The 23,644-nt window shown below is 50.4% G+C and overlaps 1 protein-coding gene across 1 annotated transcript in view; it reads left to right on the forward strand.

Moving 5' to 3' along the window:
* haus5 (HAUS augmin-like complex, subunit 5) overlaps positions 1–23,644 on the forward strand; it is a 71,652-nt gene that overhangs the window by 43,171 nt on the left and 4,837 nt on the right. Inside the window, exons 15-19 of the mRNA XM_073055721.1 lie at positions 9,822–9,902; positions 11,815–11,960; positions 14,106–14,217; positions 17,280–17,418; positions 17,924–18,056. Of these exons, the coding sequence (XP_072911822.1) occupies positions 9,822–9,902; positions 11,815–11,960; positions 14,106–14,217; positions 17,280–17,418; positions 17,924–18,056 (611 nt within the window). The remainder of the gene's footprint in view (positions 1–9,821; positions 9,903–11,814; positions 11,961–14,105; positions 14,218–17,279; positions 17,419–17,923; positions 18,057–23,644) is intronic.

Here is a 23,644-nt window from a genome sequence, read left to right on the forward strand (position 1 = left end):
CTTCCTTCCTGCACAGCTTGAAACCCTCCCTCTATGTGCCGATCTAAGAGTTTCTTAACTGTCCCTGCGGTATCGGCGTCTACCACCACCCACATGCATTTCAAGCACCCACTACTCTCTGCTTAATAAAAACCCTTTCCTCTGACATCCTCCCCAAAATCTTCCCCCACTCACCTTAAATGGGTGGTCTCTGGAAATAGCCATTGCCACCCCGGAGAAAAGAACTGGCTGTCCACTCTGAATCTACACGTCACATCTTATACACCTCTATCAGAATCGGCTTTATTAGCACCGACGTGTTGTGAAATTTGTTAACTTAGCAGCAGTACAATGCATAATATAGAAGAAAAATAATAAGTAGATTAATTAGAGTATACATACATTGGATGGATTAAAATCATGCAAAAACAGAAATAATATATATTTAAAAAAGTGAGGTAGTGTTCACGGGTTGAATGTACATTTAGGAATGGCAGAGGGGAAGAAGCTGTTGCTGAGTGTGTGCCTTCAGGCTTCTGTATCTCCTACCTGATGGTAACAGTGAGAAAAGGGCATACCCTGGGTGCTGGAGGTCCTTAATAATGGACGCTGCCTTTCTGAAGATTCTTGAAGATGTCCTGGTTACTTTGTAGTCTAGTACTCAAGATTGAGCCGACTAAATTTACAACCCTCTGCAGCGTCTGTGCAGTAGCCTTCTCTCACCCCCCCATACCAGGTAGTGATGCAGCCTGTCAAAATGCTCTCCACAGTACATCTCGAGAAGTTTCGGAGTATTTTAGTCGACATAGCAAATCCTTTCAAACTCCTGATGAAGTATAGTTGCTGTCTTCCCTTCTTTATAACTGCATCGATATGTTAGGACCACGGTAGGTCCTCAGAGATCTTGACATGCAGGAACTTGAAACTGCTCACTCTCTCCACTTCTGATCCCTCTGAGGATTGGTATGTGTTCCTTCATTCTACCCTTACTGAAGTCCACAATTCGCTCTTTCATCTTACTGACGTTGAGTGCAAAGTTGTTGCTGCAACACCACTCACTAGTTGGCATATCTCACTCCTGTACGCTCTCTCATCTCCATCTGAGATTCTACCAATAATGGTTGTATCACCAGCAAATTTATAGATGGTATTTGAGCTATGCCTAGCCACACAGTCATGTGTATACAGAGAGTAGAGCAGTGGGCTAAGCACACACCCCTGAGGTGCGCCAGTGTTGATCAGTGAGGAGGAGATGGCATCACTAATCTACACAGATTGTGGTCTTCTGGTTAGGAATTCGAGGAACCAATTGCAGAGGGAGGTACAGAGGCCCAGGTTCTGTAACTTCTGAATCAGGATTGTGGGAATGATGGCGTTAAATGCTGAGCTATAGTCGATGAACAGCATCCTGACGTAGGTGTTTGTGTTGTCCAGGTGGTCTAAAGCCATGTGGAGAGCCATTGAGATCATGTCTGCCGTTTACCTATTGTGGTGATAGGCAAATTGCAATGGGTCCAGGTCTTTGCTGAGGCAGGAGTTCAGTCTGGTCATGACCAACCTCTCAAAGCATTTCATCACTGTCGATGTGAGTGCTACCGGGCAATAGTCATTAAGGCAGCTCACATTATTCTTCTTAGGCACTGGTATAATTGTTGCCTTTTTGAAGCAAGTGGGAATTTCCACCCGTCAGTGAGAGGTTGAAAATGTCCTTGAATACTCCCGCCAGTTGGTTGGCACAGGTTTTCAGAGCCTGACCAGGTATTCCATTGGGGCCTTCTGCCTTGTGGGGGTTCACCCTCTTTAAAGACAGCCTAAGATCAGCCCCAGGACAGAGATCCCAGGGTCACCAGGTGCAGCAGGGATCTTCACAGCTGTAGTTATATTCTGCCTTTCAAAGTGGGCATAGAAGGCATTGAGTTCATCTGGCAGTGAAGCATCGCTGCCATTCATGCTATTGGGTTTCGCTTTGTAGGAAGTAATGTCTTGTAAACCCTGCTAGAGTTGACGTACAGAGAAGCCTCTCATCTTCCTTCCCTCCAAAGAGAAAAGCCATCACTCGTGCAGCCTTTCCTTATAGTTCAGGCAGTATCTTGGGCTCTCAAGAGGTCTGTCTGATTTTTGCTTCCTAAACCTTAAGATACGCCAGCAGGTGGCGTAGTGGCATCAGCGCTGGACTTCGGGGCGCCAGGTCCCGAGTTCGAATCTGGCCGGCTCCCTTCCACGCTCTCCATCCGTGCTGGGTTAAGAGCTGGTGATCTCTTTATAAAAAAAACTCACCCGGCAGAAGACAAAGGCAAACCACTGCTGTAACCTGCCACGAACATGATTTCCCAATATGTCAGAGCGGCGTGGAGGGAAAGAGTCTGCCAACTGGAAATTCCAGATGCAGCCTACTGACAACGAAACCTTAAGATGAGCTTCCTTCTTCCCCTCGACTAAATATTCCACATCTCTTGTCAACCTTCTTTCACCCCGCCAAATTATCCCTGCCACTGTGGGATAGACCTATCCTGAACCCCATGCAAGTTCTACTTAACCAGCCTCCATATTTCCACTGTGCCTGTCTCTGTGTACATCAGTTCTCCATTGATGTTCCTAAATTCCTGCCTCATACCATTGTAATTAGCTGCTCTGTTTCTGCCCCCCCCCCCCCCCGCCATTAAATACCTTCCCATACCTTTTGTTCCTGTCCTTGTCCATGGCTATGCTAAAGGTCAGGGAGTTGTGGTCACTGTCTGGGAAATACTCACCCACTGAGAGAGCTAACACACGACCAGGTTCACTACCCAGTACTGGATCCAGTGTGGCCTGTCAACGTACTGTGTCAGAAATCCTTGAACATATTTAAAACTTCTCAGCCCCATCAAAACTTTTTGCACTAAGAAGCTGTCGATTACTATTAAGGAAGTTGACAACATGACAACAACCCTGTTATTTGTGTATCTTTCTACAATCTACCTACTTATCTGCTCCTCAGTGTCTCTGTTACTTTTGGGGGGGGGGGGGGGTCTGTAGAATACTCCGGACAGAATGATTGCTCCCTTCCTCTTTCTGATTTCCACTCATGTTGACTTAGTAGATGATCCTTCTGCAACGTCGTCCCTTTCAGCAGCTGCAGCACTATCCCTGACGCAACAGACTTTTAACATCGTGAATCAGCGAGTTGTTTATGTCTCCCTTCTTGCTGTGAACCGGAGACATATTTTTCCCTAATTAAGGAGAGAGAGAGAGGGATGTGGTATGTCGAGGTGAACGAGTAGTCTTTGAGGTACTACAAGTCTCTGTCTTTCTTGATGCTTTGCTGCATTCTTGAGTGCTTAGTGGGGGGACCAATGCTTTTTTTACTGGTGGGGAGGGGGGGTTCATTGCTGCTGCTTATGTGTGGGAGGGGGAGCTGGGGGGGTTTTGGAGATCTAACATTTAACTGTCATTCATTATTTGGGGCACTCCTCTGTTTTTGTGCAAAGAAAAAGAATATCAGGATGTATGTTGTATACATTTCTCTGACATTAAATGTACCTTTGATTAGCAATGGTACTCCCCCACCACTTTTACCTCCCTGTTCTTTTCGAAACGTCTAAACCCTGGAACATCAAGCAGCCTTTCTTGCCTTTGTGACAGGCCACAATGTTGTAATTCCGCGTACTGATCCATGCTTGAAGTTCATCACCAAATTCATCGCAGTTCATCACCTAGTACTTCTTGCATTAATGTCCAAGACAACCATCAGGATGCGTTCCATCTACTACCACCCTTAGAATTAATACTTTCCACACTATAAATTGACAAAAACAATAATGCAAAAACAGAAGGAATACTGGGGTAGTGTTCATAGGTTCATGGACTTCTGAGAAATCTGATAGCGGAGGGGAAGAAGCTTTTCCTGAATCACTGGATGTGGGTCTTCAGGCTCCTGATGGTAGTAACGAGGAGACCCAGATGGTGAGGGTTCTTGATGAAGGATGCTGCCTTCTTCTGGCCCCACCTCTTGAAGATGTCTGTGATGTTGGGGAGGGCTGTGCTGGTGACCGTGGGAGGAGGGTTGTGTCCGTGACGGTGGGGGAGGGTTGTGTCTGTGACGGTGGGGAGGGTTGTGTCAGTGACGGTGGGGAGGGTTGCGTCGGTGACGGTGGGGGAGGGTTATGTCCGTGATGGAGGGGAGGGTTGTGCTGGTGACGGTGGGGAGGGTCGTGTCCGTGACGGTGGGGAGGGTTGTGTCGGTGATGGAGGGGAGGGTTGTGTCTGTGATGATGGGGACGGTTGTGTCGGTGACGTTGGGGAGGGTTGTGTCGGTGACGGTGGGGAGGGTTGTGTCCGTCACGGTGGGGAGGGTTGCGTCCGTGACGGTGGGGAGGGTTGCGTCCGTGACGGTGGGGAGGGTTGCGTCCGTGACGGTGGGGAGGGTTGTGTCCGTGATGGAGGGGAGGGTTGTGCTGGTGACGGTGGGGAGGGTTGTGTCGGTGACGGTGGGGAGGGTTGTGCTGGTGACCGTGGGAGGAGTGTTGCGTCGGTGACGGTGGGGAGGGTTGTGTCCGTGATGGAGGGGAGGGTTGTGCTGGTGACGGTGGGGAGGGTTATGTCCGTGATGGAGGGGAGGGTTGTGCTGGTGACCGTGGGAGGAGGGTTGCGTCCGTGACAGTGGGGAGGGTTATGTCCGTGATGGAGGGGAGGGTTGTGCTGGTGACCGTGGGAGGAGGGTTGCGTCCGTGACGGTGGGGAGGGTTATGTCCGTGATGGAGGGGAGGGTTGTGCTGGTGACCGTGGGAGGAGGGTTGCGTCCGTGACGGTGGGGAGGGTTGCGTCGGTGACGGTGGGGAGGGTTATGTCCGTGACGGTGGGGAGGGTTATGTCCGTGATGGAGGGGAGGGTTGTGCTGGTGACCGTGGGGAGGGTTGTGCTGGTGACCGTGGGAGGAGGGTTGCGTCGGTGACGGTGGGGAGGGTTGTGTCCGTGATGGAGGGGAGGGTTGTGTCTGTGATGGAGGGGAGGGTTGTGCTGGTGACGGTGGGGGAGGGTTGTGTCCGTGATGGTGGGGAGGGTTGTGTCGGTGATGGTGGGGAGGGTTGTGTCTGTGATGGAGGGGAGGGTTGTGCTGGTGACGGTGGGGAGGGTTATGTCCGTGATGGAGGGGAGGGTTGTGCTGGTGACCGTGGGAGGAGGGTTGCGTCGGTGACGGTGGGGAGGGTTATGTCCGTGATGGAGGGGAGGGTTGTGCTGGTGACCGTGGGAGGAGGGTTGCGTCGGTGACGGTGGGGAGGGTTATGTCCGTGACGGTGGGGAGGGTTATGTCCGTGACGGTGGGGAGGGTTATGTCCGTGATGGAGGGGAGGGTTGTGCTGGTGACCGTGGGGAGGGTTGTGCTGGTGACCGTGGGAGGAGGGTTGTGTCCGTGATGGAGGGGAGGGTTGTGCTGGTGACGGTGGGGGAGGGTTGTGTCCGTGATGGTGGGGAGGGTTGTGTCGGTGATGGTGGGGAGGGTTGTGTCTGTGATGGTGGGGAGGGTTGTGTCGGTGATGGTGGGGAGGGTTGTGTCTGTGATGGAGGGGGGGTTGTGTCCGTGATGGAGGGGAGGGTTGTGCTGGTGACGGTGGGGGAGGGTTGTGTCCGTGATGGTGGGGAGGGTTGTGTCGGTGATGGTGGGGAGGGTTGTGTCTGTGATGGTGGGGAGGGTTGTGCTGGTGACGGTGGGGGAGGGTTGCGTCCGTGACGGTGGGGAGGGTTGTGTCCGTGATGGAGGGGAGGGTTGTGCTGGTGACGGTGGGGGAGGGTTGCGTCCGTGACGGTGGGGAGGGTTATGTCCGTGACGGAGGGGAGGGTTATGTCCGTGATGGAGGGGAGGGTTGTGCTGGTGACCGTGGGAGGAGGGTTGCGTCGGTGACGGTGGGGAGGGTTATGTCCGTGATGGAGGGGAGGGTTGTGCTGGTGACGGTGGGGAGGGTTATGTCCGTGATGGAGGGGAGGGTTGTGCTGGTGACCGTGGGAGGAGGGTTGCGTCCGTGACGGTGGGGAGGGTTGCGTCCGTGACGGTGGGGAGGGTTGCGTCCGTGACGGTGGGGAGGGTTGTGCTGGTGACGGTGGGGAGGGTTATGTCCGTGATGGAGGGGAGGGTTGTGCTGGTGACGGTGGGGAGGGTTATGTCCGTGATGGAGGGGAGGGTTGTGCTGGTGACGGTGGGGAGGGTTATGTCCGTGATGGAGGGGAGGGTTGTGCTGGTGACCGTGGGAGGAGGGTTGCGTCGGTGACGGTGGGGAGGGTTATGTCCGTGATGGAGGGGAGGGTTGTGCTGGTGACGGTGGGGAGGGTTATGTCCGTGATGGAGGGGAGGGTTGTGCTGGTGACCGTGGGAGGAGGGTTGCGTCGGTGACGGTGGGGAGGGTTATGTCCGTGATGGAGGGGAGGGTTGTGCTGGTGACGGTGGGGAGGGTTATGTCCGTGATGGAGGGGAGGGTTGTGCTGGTGACCGTGGGAGGAGGGTTGCGTCGGTGACGGTGGGGAGGGTTATGTCCGTGATGGAGGGGAGGGTTGTGCTGGTGACGGTGGGGAGGGTTATGTCCGTGATGGAGGGGAGGGTTGTGCTGGTGACCGTGGGAGGAGGGTTGCGTCGGTGACGGTGGGGAGGGTTGCGTCCGTGACGGTGGGGAGGGTTGTGTCCGTGATGGAGGGGAGGGTTGTGCTGGTGACCGTGGGAGGAGGGTTGCGTCCGTGACGGTGGGGAGGGTTATGTCTGTGATGTTGGGGAGGGCTGTGCTGGTGACCGTGGGAGGAGGGTTGTGTCCGTGACGGTGGGGAGGGTTGTGTCCGTGACGTTGGGGGAGGGTTGTGTCCGTGACGGTGGGGAGGGTTGTGTCCGTGACGTTGGGGGAGGGTTGTGTCAGTGGCGGAGTTGGCTGAGCCTACAACTCTCTGCAGCCTCTTGTGATCCTGCGCATTGGAGCCTCCACACCGGGCAGTGATGCAGCCAGTCAGAATACTCTATGCCATATATCTGTAGTAATTTGCAAGAGTCACTGGGGGCATACCAAATCTGCCCGCATGTGGGCTGTATCACCATCATTCCTTACCTGTGTAATTACCTCTTAAACACTTCTTTCGTATCTGCCATACCTGGCAACACATTCCAGGCCCCCAACACTCTCTGTGTAAAATAAACACATGGTCTCTAGTATGAGACATTTTGACCCTGGGGAAAAGATTCTGACTGTCTATGCCTCCATAATTTTATAAACCTCTATCAGATCTCCCCTCAGCTTCTGCTGCTTCAGAGAAAACAACCCAAATTTGTCCAAACCTGTGCCTTTTAGTTTTAGACTCCCTTGTGTAGACAGAAAGAATTCACACGGAGTCTGGGGTTCACCTTCAGAACAAAGTTCCTCTTTCTTACCAGCTGATGTCAACAGGGGAGCCACTTGTTGAATGGATGCTCCCCGTACAAAGTTTTCTTTATTCTTATACTATTTCTAAATCTATTTCCTCCCCCACCCCCACTATCTCTACCTGCCTTGCCCTGTATATACATCGAGTCAGGTAAGACTTTTGCAGTGTTAAGCTTCAGCACCTATGCTTTATGTGAGCTGTGTGCAGTTCAGCTTTTACCCAGCTCTGGCTAACTAGCCCCACTCCCTTGTGGGCAGCCTCGGGAGAGACGAACGCTGTGGGAGTAAACCCAGACAGTAAATCCAGAGTGGAGCCCCTAAGGCGGCTGGACGTCATTGAACATCCTCCCGGCAGCTCCTGCAGCCAAGCTGGTGCCAAACATATTGCTTCATAAGCTTTCCTTTGGACAACACCGGTGAGGCTGAGAGAGGATCTTGACGACTGGGCATCTCAGGATCTCCATACCTTCCGCCCAGGCTTGTGATGATGGTCATTATCACCCACCACCAACCAGGGAGGGGTAGCACCTCTGGTGGAGGGGTTTGCATGTCAATTCTGGGGCAGCTCAGTCACCTTTGGCTCTGAGTAACTGTTTGCACGTGACAGTGGCTGCACCCTGATACACAGCTTCAACAGGCGGGCGAGGTGAGTGTAGTAGGAGGCCAGCCCCTTCCCAGGTCAGATAGGGACATGGCATGTGAAGTCAGCTTTGGCAAAGATCCCATGACCAGGGAGTTGGTTCTACAAAGCTGTGTAGAGAGGGAGAGACACGACGAGACACAGAAGAAGTCCTGGTCATCCACTGCAACCAAGGAAGACCCAGGTTGTGACGACTGCTCGTAACGCTGGACCTGAACTTCCAAGGTGGAGAGTGTGGAACTGCACCCCGTGCAACGACTCTCCCACACAGGTCCCCTGTCATTGTTCAATGTGACATACAACTCCTGTCCTGGAGTTTAGGAAGTTGTTGCTAGGCTAGTGGTTGTAGTGATGTAATCACTCGAGTCGAGTATGATGTTCTCCGAAAGGGTTGTTTGTTGGATGTAGAGGCCGATCCGGGATCCACATATTCTGGTGCAGTGTGGGCAAGAGTGAGCAGTTGTGTCACAGTCTCCTTTCACAGCTTGTTCTTACGTAGCACAGCTCCCTCTTGAATAGATTTCCTCCAGGTGATCTATGTCTTCCCAGTTTTTAGATGTAATGGTGACTTTCTTTAGATTGATTTTGATATGATCTTTGAAGCATTTTCTTTGCCTTCTTGGGGCTCACTGACCTTCCGTCAACTGGAGAGTAAAGGATCTGTCTGGGTCTAGCTAGGCTGGTAACCAGGCATGAGTTCACTGTAGTTCACTTTAGTAAGTTGTTATAGCTGGGGATGGTAATGGGGCCAGGCTTCCACTGCCCATTAAATCTCCCAGTGCTGTGTATTGCAAACAGCCTCTGACGACTAAGTCCAGCTCCTGGCTTTCACCTGTGGCTTAGCAACTAAGCCTGGCAGAAATAGAAATCTATAGCACATCACAGGCCCTTCAGCCCACAATGTTGTGCCAACCATGTAACCTACTTGAGAAGCTGCCTAGAATTTCCCGACCACATAGCCCTCTATTTTTCTAAGCTCCATGTACCTATCTAAGAGGCTCTTAAAATACCCTGTTGTGTCTGATTCCACCACCACCACTGGCGGTGCATTCCACGCACCCACCACTCTCTGTGGAAAAACTTAACTCTGATATCTCCTCTGTACGTACTTCCAAGCACCTTAAAACTTTTCCCCCTTGTGTTAGCCTTTTTGCGGAGTTGCTTGGAGTGTTCTTTTGTCTTCATGGTGTAGTTTTCGCCAGGACACTAACTCCGCAGAAGTTGGACCTTCGAGATACAGGTGTAGTTTTACTACAATTAATTGAAACACTTTGACTGCACACAGTCTCCAAAAACACATCTCCACTTAACTAATTGTGTGACTTGTAAAGCCAGTTAGCTGCACCAGTGTGTATTGGTGTATATTTACTAAGTTATTTTGTACTATGCTTTTAACTAATTTAGATCACTTTGTAGGGATCTGTTTTCATTTTGACAGGTAATAGTCTTTTTCTGTTGATCAATGTCACAAAAGCCTAATTAAATCCACTGTGATTAAATGTTGTAAAACAATAAAACATGAAAAATTCCAAGGGCGGGGAATACTTTTTTATAGGCACTGTATATATGTGCCTAAGATTTTTGCACAGTACTGCGTATGGTGAGGTGAGGAATCCATCCAGGGAACTATTCACGAGACTGATAACAGTACGATAGAAGCTGTCTTTGGGCCTGGTTGTACGTGTTTTCAGACAGGCATTTGAAAGGGAAGACTGACAGGATGCTGAGAACCCAGCTTGGCTGGACAGGTACACAGTTAGTCTCGAGTCGATGATGCCTCAAGTGGTCTGCTCTCGATCTGTGATGGGCTCTAACTGTTCTGCTTTCAGGATGTTAAACAGGACCTCGTACGGGCTTTGGTGAAAGGGAACTCATCCTCCAAGAGCCACTTGATGTCAACACGGGTAGAGGTAACTCCACACCACCCCATCACACACTCCTGGGCTCAGACACGAAGTGAAGCTCTCTCCACACCACCCCACCCCACCGTACACTCCTGGGGTCAGAAACAGTGAGGTTCCCTCCACTCTGTTCCAAAGCACAGTCCGGGGGTCAGACACTGTGAAGCTCCCTCCACACCATCCCATCACACACTGCCGGGGTCAGACACAGAGTGAGGCTCCCTCCACACTATCCCATCACACACTCCCGGGGTCAGACACAGAGTGAGGCTCCCTCCACACTGTCCCATCACACACTCCCGGGGTCAGACACAGAGTGAATCTCCCTCCACACTGTCCCATCACACACTCCCAGGGTCAGACACAGAGTGAAGCTCCCTCCACACCATCCCATCACACACTCCCGGGGTCAGACACAGAGTGAGGCTCCCTCCACACTATCCCATCACACACTCCCGGGGTCAGACACAGAGTGAGGCTCCCTCCACACTATCCCATCACACACTCCCGGGGTCAGACACAGAGTGAAACTCCCTCCACACCGTCCCATCACACACTCCCGGGGTCAGACACAGAGTGAAGCTCCCTCCACACTGTCCCATCACACACTCCCGGGGTCAGACACAGAGTGAATCTCCCTCCACACCATCCCATCACACACTCCCAGGGTCAGACACAGAGTGAAACTCCCTCCACACCGTCCCATCACACACTCCTGGGGTCAGACACAGAGTGAATCTCCCTCCACACCATCCCATCACACACTCCCGGGGTCAGACACAGAGTGAATCTCCCTCCACACCGTCCCATCACACACTCTCAGGGTCGGACACAGAGTGAAGCTCCCTCCACACGATCCCATCGCACACTCTCGGGGTCAGACACAGAGTGAAGCTCCCTCCACACGATCCCATCGCACATTCTCGGGGTCGGACACAGAGTGAAGCTCCCTCCACACGACCCCATCGCACACTCTCGGGGTCGGACACAGAGTGAAGCTCCCTCCACACGACCCCATCGCACACTCTGGGGGTCGGACACAGAGTGAAGCTCCCTCCACCCCACCCCACCGTACACTCCTGTGGTCAGAAACAGTGAGGTTCCTTCCACTCTGTTCCAAAGCACACTCCCGGGGTCAGACACTGTGAAGCTCCCTCCACACTATCCCATCACACACTCTCGGGGTCCGACACAGAGTGAAGCTCCCTCCACACGACCCCTTCGCAGATTCCTGGGGTTGGATAATGTGAAGCTCCCTCCACACCGTCCCATCACACACTCCCGGGGTCAGACACAGATTGAAACTCCCTCCACACCGTCCCATCACACACTCCCGGGGTCAGACACAGAGTGAAACTCCCTCCACACTGTCCCATCACACACTCCCGGGGTCAGACACAGAGTGAGGCTCCCTCCAAACCGTCCCTTCACACACTCCCGGGGTCAGACACAGAGTGAAGCTCCCTCCACACCGTCCCATCACACACACCCTGGGTCAGACACAGAGTGAAGCTCCCTCCACACCGTCCCATCACACACTCCTGGGGTCAGATACAAAGTGAAGCTCCCTCTACACTGTCCCATCACACACTCCTGGGGTCAGACACAGAGTGAAGCTCCCTCTACACTGTCCAATCACACACTCCCGGGGTCAGACACAGAGTGAGGCTCCCTCCACAACGTCCCACCACACACTCCCGGGGTCAGACACAGAATGAAGCTCCTTCACAAACTGCCCAGTTCCAGCTAGTTGACAGTTCCTCATTTCCACAAATCTATTGCTGGTGGCTGTATCTTCAGCTCCCCGGACCCCGGGCTCTGGATCTCCCTCTTTAGGCCAAGGCTGTCATGGGGTTCATGCCGTGGGTGTGTCAATCTCATGGGGACCCTGGCGGATCCATTCTCCTCCTTCTTGTTGCAGATCATCTTGTTCAGGGACCAGGACTTACAGCAGCACAAGGATATAGTCCGTGGACTGACTGAGCATCTGCGTGACTCCATCAGCCGCGAGCTGAAACTCTTCTCGTCTGTCTCCCTGCCCAGCCTGGACCGCAGGCTCCTTCGTGGGTCAGTGTTTGCCCCCTCCTCGAGACCTCGAGTTCACACTGCATAGGTAGGGGAGGGGTTAGTCCAGTCACAGCTGGTTTGCAGCTCCAAGGTCCCAACCTCCAGCTGTGTGTGTGTGTGAGTCCCATCCCCCTGTGAGGGGGGGAGGTGTGTGTTCCATCCCCCGGTGAGGGAGTGTGTGTGTGTGTATATGTCCCATCCCCCAGTGAGGGGCTGTGTGTGTGTGTGTGGGTATGTCCCATCCCCCAGTGAGGGGCTGTGTGTGTGTGTGGGTATGTCCCATCCCCCAGTGAGGGGCTGTGTGTGTGTGTGTGGGTATGTCCCATCCCCCAGTGAGGGGCTGTGTGTGTGTGTGTGGGTATGTCCCATCCCCCAGTGAGGGGCTGTGTGTGTGTGTCCCATCCCCCAGTGAGGGGCTGTGTGTGTGTGTGTTAGTGAGAGAGACAGATACAAACTGACACAGAACCCAATCACTGGCTTCTGGCCCATTGACACTACACTGGGGAGGAGACTAGATACATGCTGATGTTGATTAGAGACACAGCTTGCCCATGCTAGGATGCACACACTAGCTGCTGAGAGGGGAGGGAGGCATACTATATGAGCTGTAAATCATGGAGGGTGAGCTGTGGGAAAAGGTCTCTGTCGTCTCTCCTTCCTGTCTCGATGAAGGGTGTTCATTTCCCTCCATGATGCTGCCTGGCCCGAGTTCCTCCAGTATTCTGAGATAACGTAGCTGTTCATCGACGATATCAGCGTGAGCCCAGGAAAGGCTTGAAGTGCGCCTGAATTGCTGGCATATGTCGTGAAACCTCTTGTTTTGTGGCAGCAGTACATTGTAGTTATAGTTTTTAAATTGTGGATTGCAATTAGAAGTACATATATAAACGGAATTAAATCAGTAGTGCTGAAATAGGAGAACAAAAAGTGAGGTAGCGTTCACAGATTCATGGACCGTTCAGAAATCTGATGGCAGAGGGAGAAGAAGCTGTCCCTGAAACATTGGTTGTGCATCTTCAGTCTTTTGTACCTTCTCTTGATAGTTGCAATGAGAAGAGGTGATGGGAATCCTTAATGACGGATGCCACGTTTTTGATCATTGCCTTTTGAAGGTGTCCTGGATTCTGGGGAGGCTGGTACCTGTGATTACAACTTTTTCTGATCCTGTGTAGTGGCCCCTCCTTAACCGGACGGTGATGCAACCGGTTAGAATACTCTCCACAGTACATTTGTAGAAACTTGTAAGTATCTTTGACATACCAACTCTCCTCAAACTCCTAAAGAAATATGGCTGTTGCCGTGCCTTCTTTGTAATTGATCAATATGTGAGCCTGGGATATATCTTCAGTGATGTTGACACCCAGGAACTTGAACCTATTCACCTTTTCCGCTGTTGATCCCTCGATGAGGACTGGTGTGTGTTCCCTCGACTTCCCCTTCCTGAAGTCCACAATCAATTTCTTGGTCTTACTGACACCATGGACAAGGATGCTGTTGAGACACCAATCAACTAGCCGATCCATCTCGCTCCGTACACCACCTCGTCACCTTTTGAAATTCTGCCAACAATAGTTGCGTGATCGGCAAATCTATAGATGGTGTTTGAGCTGTGCCTAGCCACACAGTCGTGGGTGTAGCGAGAGTAGAGCGGTGGCTAAGCAAGCATCCTTGAGTTGTGGCAGTGTTGATTGCTAGTGAAGGGGAGATGTTATTTCCGATCCGCACTGACTGTGGTCTCTGGCCACCTCTGGCATGTTGTTAAAGGTCAATCCCTCCCACTGATTGCACAGTTCAGGATAGGTCACTGTTGTCACTTTATATTCTGGCTCGTTCTACATTCAGGAACTGTGCCTCAACACTAACATGATGGGGTGTATTTTGGGTGTCTGAGCTTTCATAAGCTTTTGGAACTGACAGCTATATTGAATATTGAAAGGGTGAAACTGACATAGACTGACACCAACAGACATAGACACACAGATGAAGACAGGCACACAGACGGACACACAAGTCTCCTGAGCCAAGAGCGATATCCCTCGTTACCAGTTGCATGAGACGGGAGCTGCTGACTGTCTCCCTCTCCACCCCGTACCGCCCATCAGCACCCCCGGCTTCACCGTGTTGATGTGTCTGCTTCTTCTCCAGGTCTCAGAGGGTTCCCGCGCACACCCTGTCGATCTACAGAATGGATAGCTCAATGAACAACCCACCGTTTTACTGGCGCCTCATGGAACTGCTTTCATTCCCCCTCTACAAGGTTCGGAAATGCTTTATTAGATGAAGAGTGGTCTTATTTGTCGCACGCGCATTGAAACACACGGTGAAATGCATCGTTTGCATCAAGGAGCAGCCCGCGGGTGTCACCATGCTTTCAGCACCAATGTAGCATGTCCACAGCTTACTAACCTGACTCGCCTGACCTGGGAATGTTTGAGGAATCCCGCACGGTCACAGGGAGAATGTACAACTCTTTACAGATAGTGGTGGGAATTGATCCCCAGTCGCTGGCACTGTAGTAGTGTTATGCTAACCACTACGTTACTGCGCTACATGCACCAATGTCACATGTAACATTTTCTTCTTAAGCCTGTCGCCCCTGCTGGACCATAGGCCGCCAACAACGGCTCACCAGCTCCTGGGTCCATGAAAGGTTGACCTGCCCCGTGGCTTCCAGTTTCACCACACGACTTCATAGGTCGTCCAGGTCAAGATCCTTCCTCTCCAGGGATGAGGATTTTGGAGCTTCTGTTGGTGTTCCTGTAGCTCTGGGCTTTTACAGGAGGGGGGTGCTAGCCCCATGCCCAACCCTCCTCCTTTCGCAGCTGGGCTTGGGACCATCAATTAGTTTTGCACACCATCCATACAGACTGCTGTACAACAGTGTGGAGAGGGAATACATTGGAAAAGCTATAACAGAATGTGGAATTAGAGTCACTGAGAGAATGCAGTGCAGGTAGACGCAAAGTGCAAGCTCCACGGAGTTAGATTGTGAGGTCAAGGTTGCATCTCATCGTACTAGGGGACCATTCAGGAGTTACAACAGTGGGTTAGAAGCTGACTTTGAACCCGTTGGGTACCTGCTTTCAGGCGTTTGTACCTTTTGGCCGATGGGAGGCGGGAGAGGGAAGAGTGTGCAGAGGGGTCTTTGATTATGCTGGCTGCATTACTGAGGCAGTGAGAAGTGTAGAGAGAGTGCACGGAGTGGGGAGGGTTGGGAAGCTAGTTTCTGCGAAGGTACGCATCTTGTCATTATAACTGCTCCGGAACTGTGTGGTTATTATTAACGTGCCAGTATTAATATGGAGTTAGAATGTAGAACAGTACAGCACAGGGACAGGCTCTTTGACTCACATTCCTTACATATTCATGTGCCTATCTAGGAACCTCTTGAACGCCTCTATCATATCTCCCTCCACCACTGCCAGTCCCGACAGCGCATTCCAGGCATCCGCAGCTCTCTATAACTAAATAAACTTCTCCTTTGAAATTACCCCCTCTCACCTTAAGTGCCACCCCTCTGGTGTTAGACATTGAGACCCTGGGAGAAAAAGACTGACTGCCTTAACCTATGCTTTTCCTAATATTCTAATTTGTGAGTATCGTAATCGTATAAACTTATCAGGTCTCATCACAGCCTCCACTGTTTCAGAGAAAGTAATCCAAGTTTGTCCAACCCCACCCTCTCCAAAGACTCCACATCCTTTCTGTAATGGGACAGCCGGAAGTGAATACAGTACTCCAGATGTGACCTAACAAGGGTTTTATAAAGCTGCAATATCACTTACTGACTAATGAACTCAGATCGTCAACTAATAAAGGCAAGCATGCCGTATGCCGCCTTAACCTCCCTTTCGACCTGTGCAGCCAAAATTAGATGAAACCTTGCACTGGAACACTGCTGGAATAGATAGACAGGGTGGTGCAGAACGCACTCTGGCCTTCATCGTTTAGGGTAATGAGTACAGGAGTCGGGACGTCATGTTTCAGCTGGACAAGGCATTGCGGAGACCACTCTTGGAGTTTTGTGTGCTGTTTTGGTTACCAGAAGGATGCCATTAAGCTGTAAAGGGTGCAGGAAAGATTCACAAAGATGTATCCCGGACCATAAGATATAGGAGCAGAATTGAGCCATTTGGCCCATCGAGTCTGCTTTGCCTTTTCATCATGGCTGATCCATTTTCACTCCGTCCCAACCTCCTGCCATCTCCCCATATCCCTTCATGCCCTGACTGATTAAGAATCTATCAACCTCTGCCTTAAATATATCCAATGACTTGGTCTCCATAGCCACCTGTGGCAATGAATTTCACAGATTCACCACTCTCTAACTGAAGGAATTCCTGCACCTCCGTTCTAAATGGGGCTCTATTCTGAGGCTGTGTCCTCTGTTCTCAGACTCCCGCACCACGGGAAGCATCCTCTTCACACCCACTCTTATCAAGGCCTTTCAACGTTCGATAGGTTTCAATGAGGTACCCTTTATTCTTCTGAATTCCGGTGAGTATAGGCCCAGAGCCATCAAATGCTTTCCATATGATAAGCCTTTCAATCCCAGAAGTGAAGGGGGCTAATAGACTTTAATAAAGCCATGAGGGGCTAGAATAAGGTGGGTGGTCATAGACTTTCCCGCCAGGGTAGGGGAGTCTAAAACTAGAGGGCACAGGTTTAAGGTGAGAGGGGAAAGATTTAAAAGGAAAGTTTATCCACACAGAAGGTAATGAGTTTCTGGAACAAGAAAGTAAATGATCGAGACGGACATTAACAGCATTTAAAAGACTCTTGAACGGGTTCATGCTTAGGAAAGATCTGGAGGGATTTGGGCCAAACTTGGCAAATGGGACTGTAAATCAGGAGTGTGATGAGACACACTTCACTTGCCTGGGTGGAGTTAGTTCTTGCACTCCACATCCACCACGTTACCTGGCCTGCACCTACAGGTCAGGAGTGTGATGGGGCACTCCCTACTTGCCAGGGTGAAGTTAGTAGTCCTTGTGCTCCACGTCCTCCATGTTACACAGGCAAATGGGACCAGGTCACCTGGTCAGCACAGACAAGTTGGGCCAAAGGACCTCTTTCCCTGCAGAATGACTGACTCTCAAACACACATGGGGGAGGTGGGGAGGGTCCCTGACTCCTCACCCCGAGCAGGGCACTGAAGCCCATCTCGTGGGGATTTCGAGGGCAGGATGAATCAGTCACGGAGGTGGAGTGGGAACAGGACCTCTGAGTGCCAAGAAATAGCATTTTGTCTGGAAGCAGGCTGCAGGGCGTTGGGGTCGAGAGCCTGGACTGACTCTCTGGGATTGCCCTCTTCCACAGGCTCCTGAACACCTGATTGATGAGGCAGCCGAGAGGAAGATGGAGAGGGAAACCCTGCAGACACTGCTAGCCCAGCAGAGAGAGGCACTGGAGGCCGTACAACAGCGGTGGGCAAACCTGTCAGTCACTGACACCCAGGGTGAGTCACAGCACCAGGCCAGGAGGGATGGATGCGGTACCCCCTCCCCTGCCATTCACAGTGATCCCCACCTGGTGAAATCCTGTTACTGTCACTCAATGCCCTGACATGGGGCAAGGGGTGTGCGGTATGTGGTGTCCGACGGCTGGGATGAGTGATCACTGGTTTTGATGATAGGAAAGGGGTGAATCTCTGACCCTGCGACATCGAGATTAACTTTATTTCCCACCAACTCTCCCCTCCTCAGTGTTCCTCCAGTGAATTTTGACAGGAGATGGATCTGATTTGGATGCCTTGTGTTTCACCTCCCTCGCCACCACTCCTTCAGCACTCCTTCCCCCCCATCCCACAGTGTGGCACTCTCTCACTTCCAGAGGGGTGGGGAACTGGGGTAACATTGATCTCTGTCAAAGCCCCGAATTCAGGGTTGGGAAGTGTTTCCCAGTGACTGTGGTGCGTGCTTTGCCCCCACCTCGCGATGCTGATTAGTCTGCCCTCTCCCTAGCCCTGGTGGAACGTGTGCAGGAACTGGACGAGCGCTGTGTGAGGGAGACCATCCCAGCCATCCACAGAATACTTGAACAGTGCCAGCAGGCTCTCAACTTCACCCACACCCTGAACCAGGAGATCAGTGATTGGTGAGTGTCAAATTCTGGCTCTGTTACTTTTGCCACTTGGATATCATTAGGTCAGGTTTAATTGTCATTCAACATGAATACAGTCAAACGAAACTGTATCCCTGCAGGGCTCAGGTGTAAAACACAGAACCGACAGTCTTACACAGTACACAGCACATGTCAATGTTGAATATTGTCTCCTAGCTGTCTACGTGATACGCAGGCCAGGGCAGTACGATATAGAGAGTGTTCCCATGTACTGCCCATGTAGCAGGCTCCCCCTCTCCACCCAGCCGATGAACGTAAAACAATGTTAGTCAGCATGCAATGCAATGTAGGACTACCTTAGGGACTCCAGCCTCAGGTTTTCCTCTCAGTTTACTTCCGAAGCCTTCCCTGTAAGTGGGTATAGCCGCAAAGCAGTGGAGGTTTGAGATCAGAGTTTTACTTCTCCAAAATGAGCTGCCAACCACAGCTGGCAAGCCCCTTGTGCCTGAAGCAGCTGGTTTTAAAGTGCAAGTAACTCGCCTGTGCCCCTTCTGTTCTGCCAGGCTTGGTAACTAAGCCACACGTGAAGGCCAGGAGCAGGACTTGGTTGTCAGAGGCTGTTTGAGCGATATACACCATTGGGAGCATTTAATGGTTCCTTAAGGGAAGGTGGGGGGGGGGGAGAGGGTAAGCTCCTACGTATAATTACAATGGGTAGTTATAACGGGGTTAGAGGGAAGTGGGGATAAGCTTCCACATGTAGGTTGTTATAACTGGGGGTGGGGGGAGTGAGGTAGGGATAAGCTCCCACATATAATTACAATAGCGACCTGCAACCCCAGGGTACGCTGCCTCCAGGCCTCTAATTCTTGGGCTTGGACCCTCAGACTCGAGGATCTGGGATCGTCAACCTCTGGCTCCTAGTCTGGCCACTGTGCCAGATGTAGACATAGTATTAGGCTGTTCAACCCATTGAGTCTTCTCTACTGTTCGAACACAGCTGATTCTCTTTTTTTTCTCTGTCCTATTCTTCTGTCTTCTCCCTGTAACCCTTAACCCCGTTATCAATCAAGAGCCCATCAATCTCTGCCTTAAATACCCCAGTGATTTGGCCTCCACATCTAATGAATTCCACAGATTCCTCGATGATGGGAAGGCTAGTGCCTTGTTTTTCTTTTTGCACATTACGTGTTTGCTTTTTTTATATAATGTTGGGTTTCTTTGTTTTGTGGCTGCCTGTAAGGAGACTAATTTCAATGTTGTATGTAGTATACATACTTTAAACTTTGCCCACGATGGAGCTGGCTGAGTTTACATCTTTTTTGCAGTTTTTTCTGATTCTGTGCAGTGGTCCCTCCGAACCAGACAATGTTGTGACCTGTCAGAATGTTCTCCATGGTATATCTGTAGAAATTTGCACGAATCTGAACACATACCAAATCTCCTCTGCTGTGGTCAGCGTGGACCATTTAGGCTGCCGGGCCTGTTTCTGTGCAGCATTGACCCTCTCTAACACCAACACATCCTTCCTTGTATCTGGGCCCCAGAATTGCTCAAAATGCTCCACTCGACTGGAGCACAGGGAGCAGAGAAGTATCGCCATTCTGTCCCCACCCCCATCCTCCCGGCTGATACTCCGAGATAGTCCATCCCCTCAGACAAATCCCATTCCCACTCTGCTCAGCTCCCCCTCCCCTCACAAACCCATTAACCATGACCTTGACGTTATCTAATTTTAGGTCTTCACAGAGGGGGGAGGGAATCCTGGATTCCGGGGGCCGATACCACACTTCTAGGGTTTAAATCCCTGAGGAATGTGAGGACACAGCTGTTCACACCCAGGGTGTGGTGTAGAACAATTCATAGGAGCAAGGAGGTGTAACTTTTTGAGCTTCTCGGGATCATGGCTAGTGTGTTAGCATAACACTTTACAGCGCCATCTTTAACTCTATGTACCATCTCACAGCCCACCTCTCTTGGAACATAAAACACTGAGCACAGGAATCGGGGGGGAGGCTTTAGCTATGTCCTTGAATTTCCCACAATTACACTGCTGCCTCTCTGCCCCGCCCTCTGAGGACAGCACAGGAACTGGCGATTCAGCCCACAATGTTGCCTAAACCAATCACTGCTGCCGATGCGATGTCCGTTCCCTGCACGCCCATGTGCCTGTCTAACAGTTTCTTAAACGCCTCCGTCTTCTCTGCCTCCACCACTCCCTGGCAGTGCATTCCAGGCACTCCCCACTGTTGTGTAAAATCAAGCTTGCCCCATCTCCTTTGAATATACCCCCTCACCTTAAGTGCATACCCTATAGGGAAGGGTATAAGGGTAGTATTAATCTCAATTTGCTCAGACTAATTAATCTTCTGTACCTTCTGCCCGATGGGAGAAGGGGGAATGTCCGGGGTAGGATTATGATTATGCTGGCTGTTTTACTGAGAAGTGTAGACAGTCCATGGAAGGGGAACTGTTTTCTGTGATGTGCTGAGCTGTGTCCACTTCTCTCTGAAGTTCCTGTGGTCACGGGTAGAGCAGCTTCAATACCAGATAGGATCCTTTCTAAAGTTAAAAGTTTGAAGTAAGCTTATTATCAAAATGTGTTCTGTATATGTTTCAAAGGTACATTTAATGTCAGAGAAATGTATACCAGATACATCCTGAAATGCTTTTTCTTCGCAGCCATCCATGTAAAACAGAGGATTGCCCCCAAGAATAAATGCCAGTTAAATGTTCGAACTCCGAAGTCTGTCCCCCCAGCTCCCCTCTGTCCCACGCTTAAGCAGCAGCAAGCAACAATCCCCCCTCCCCTCACCGGCAAAAAAAAATCCAGTCACCCGCCACCGAGCACTCAAGCGTGAGCAAAGCAACAGCGGGGGCAATTACTTGCAGTTACCCCAGACTGCTCCTTCACCCGGGTATTCGACATACCATAGGCTCTCCCTTCCTTATAAGGGAGAAAGGGGTGTCTCCGTTTCACAGCGAGAAGGGAGACATAGCTAACAACTCGCTGGTTTACGATGTTAAAAGTTCATCACGTCGCTTTTTCCCAGCTCTGTGCCCAAAGATCTCGAGCCTCTGGGCACACAGCCTTAGATCTTCCATCTCCAACAACACACCGACCTCTGATCCACACCCCTGTCTCCAGAGTCATGAAATCTCGGACATCGGAAGGCGAGTGAGGCTCTTAGGCTGCGCCCTCGAATAACAGCCATTAGTGAAACCCCGAGAGCGGGTCCCATTCCCGCAAAGAACTGTAGTCAGTGTGTAATTCCAGGTCAGAGTCTTCAAAAGAAACCTAAAAGGGGCAGAAAGAGGTATTAAAGATTGAAATAGAGCTGCTTCCGAAGATGCAAGCAAAGGAGTCACCGTTAGGTGCCATTGTCTCCTCCTATACCATATACTTGAAAATGAATCTGTAGGTTGTGGAATCAGTTCCGTGTTGAAGTGAGAGAATTTAGACCATAAGGCGTAGGAGCAGAATCAGGCCATTCAGCCCATCTGGTCTGCTCCATCACTTCAACATGGATGATCCATTTCTCTCTCAACCCCATTCTTCTGCCTTCTCCCTGTAACCTTTCATGTCCCGACTAATCAAGAACCTGTCGTCCTTACCTTACTTACACCCAATAACCTGGCCTCCAAAGTTGCCTGTGGCAGTGAATTCCACGGATTCCCCACCCACTGGCTGGGGAAATTCCTCCTCATCTCAGTTCTAAATGGATGTCCCTCTACTCTCTCTGGTCCTAGATTCCCCCACCTTAGGAAACATCCTCTCCACATCCACTCTGTCTACATTAGATAGTTTCAATGAGATTCCCCATTCATTCTTCTAAATTCCAGTAAGAAAAGGCCCAGAGCCATCAAACACTCCCCAAATGATAATCCTTTCATTCCCAGAATCATTCTCATGAGCCTCCTCTGAAACCTCTTCAATGTCAGCCAGTTTTAAATAAGGGCCCCAGAACTGTTCACAATGCTCCAAGTGAAGCCTCTCGAAATGAATGCTAACATTGCATTTGCCTTCCTCACCACTGACTCAACATAAAAATGAACCTTTAGGGAATCCTGCACAAAGACTCCCAAGTTCCTTTCCACCTCAGATTTTTGAAATTTCTCTGCAGTTAGAAAATAGTCTATGCTTTTGTTTTTTTTCTTCCAAAATGCATGACCACACACTTCCCAACACTGTATTCCATCCGCCATTTCTTTACCCATTCTCCTAATCTGTCTGTCCTTCTGTAGCCTCTCTACTGCCTCAAAGTTACTTGCTCCTCCAGCGGTCTTTGTATCATCCATAAACTTGGCCACAAAGCCATCAATTCTATCATCCAAATCATTGAAATATAATGTACAAACAATGGGGTCCCAACACAGACCCCCGTGGAACACCACTATTCACCAGCTAACCAGGAAAGTCTCCCTTTATTCTCACTCTTTGCCTCCTGACAATCAGCCAATGCTCTATCCATGCTAGAATCTTTCCTGGAATACCATGGGCTCTTAACTTGTTAAGCAGTCTCATGTGTGGCACCTTATCAAAGGCCTTCTGAAAATCCAAGTACACAACATCCACCATTTCTTTTTTGTCTATCCTGCTTGTTATTCAATGAATTCTAACAGATTTGTCAGGCTAGGTTTTTCCTTGAGGAAACCATGCTGACTACAGCCTATTTTATCATGTGCCTCCAAGTACTCCGAAACCACATCATTAACAATCGACTCCCAACGTCTTGCCGAACTCTGAGGTTAGACTAACGTGCCTATAATTTTGTTTCTTCTGCCTCTCCCTCCTTGGAGAGTGGAGTGACATTTGCAATTTTCTATTCCTCTGGAACCATACCAGAAACAATTGAGTTTTGAAAGATCATTATAAATCCATAATCTCTTCAGCCACCTCGTTCAGAACTCTGGGGTGTACACCAGCTGGTCCAGGTGATTTATCTACCTTCAGATCTTCCAGTTTCCCAAGAACCTTCTGCTGAGTAATGGCAACTTCACACACTTCTGCCCCCTGACACTGTCGAACTTCCATCATACTGTTAGTGTCTTACACAGTGAAGACTGATGCAAAATACTTATTCAGTTCATCTGCCATTTCCTTCTCCCCAACTACTACCTCTCCAGCATCTACATTTGCGTCTCTTTTACATTTCTGAAGTAAGTTTTGGTATCCTCTTTAATATTGTTGTTTAGCTTACCTCCGTGTTCTATTTTTTTCCTTCTTTTTGACTTCTTTGTTGCCTTCTATTGATTCTTTTAAAAGCTTCCCAGTGCTCTAACTCCCCACTAATTTTTGCTGTATTATATGCCGTCTCTTTGGCTTTAACTTGTCAGCCACGGTTGTGTCATCCTGCCATTAGAATATTTCTTCTTTGGGTTGTATCTATCCTGCATCTTCCAAATTGCTTCCAGAAACTCCAGCTATTGCTATGATCTATGGCCAGCTCCTCTCTCATACCTCTGTAATTCCCTTTACTCCACGGTAATACTGATAATCTGATTTTAGCTTCTCCCTCTCAAATTGTAGGGTGAGGTCTTTCATGTTACGAACACTAACCCCTACTGGTTCCTTTACCTTAAGCTCCTTAATCAATTCCTGTTCATTGTCAATATAGAAT

The sequence above is a fragment of the Hemitrygon akajei genome, chromosome 1 (genome assembly GCF_048418815.1).
Source record: "Hemitrygon akajei chromosome 1, sHemAka1.3, whole genome shotgun sequence".
Classification (NCBI taxonomy): Eukaryota; Metazoa; Chordata; class Chondrichthyes; order Myliobatiformes; family Dasyatidae; genus Hemitrygon; species Hemitrygon akajei.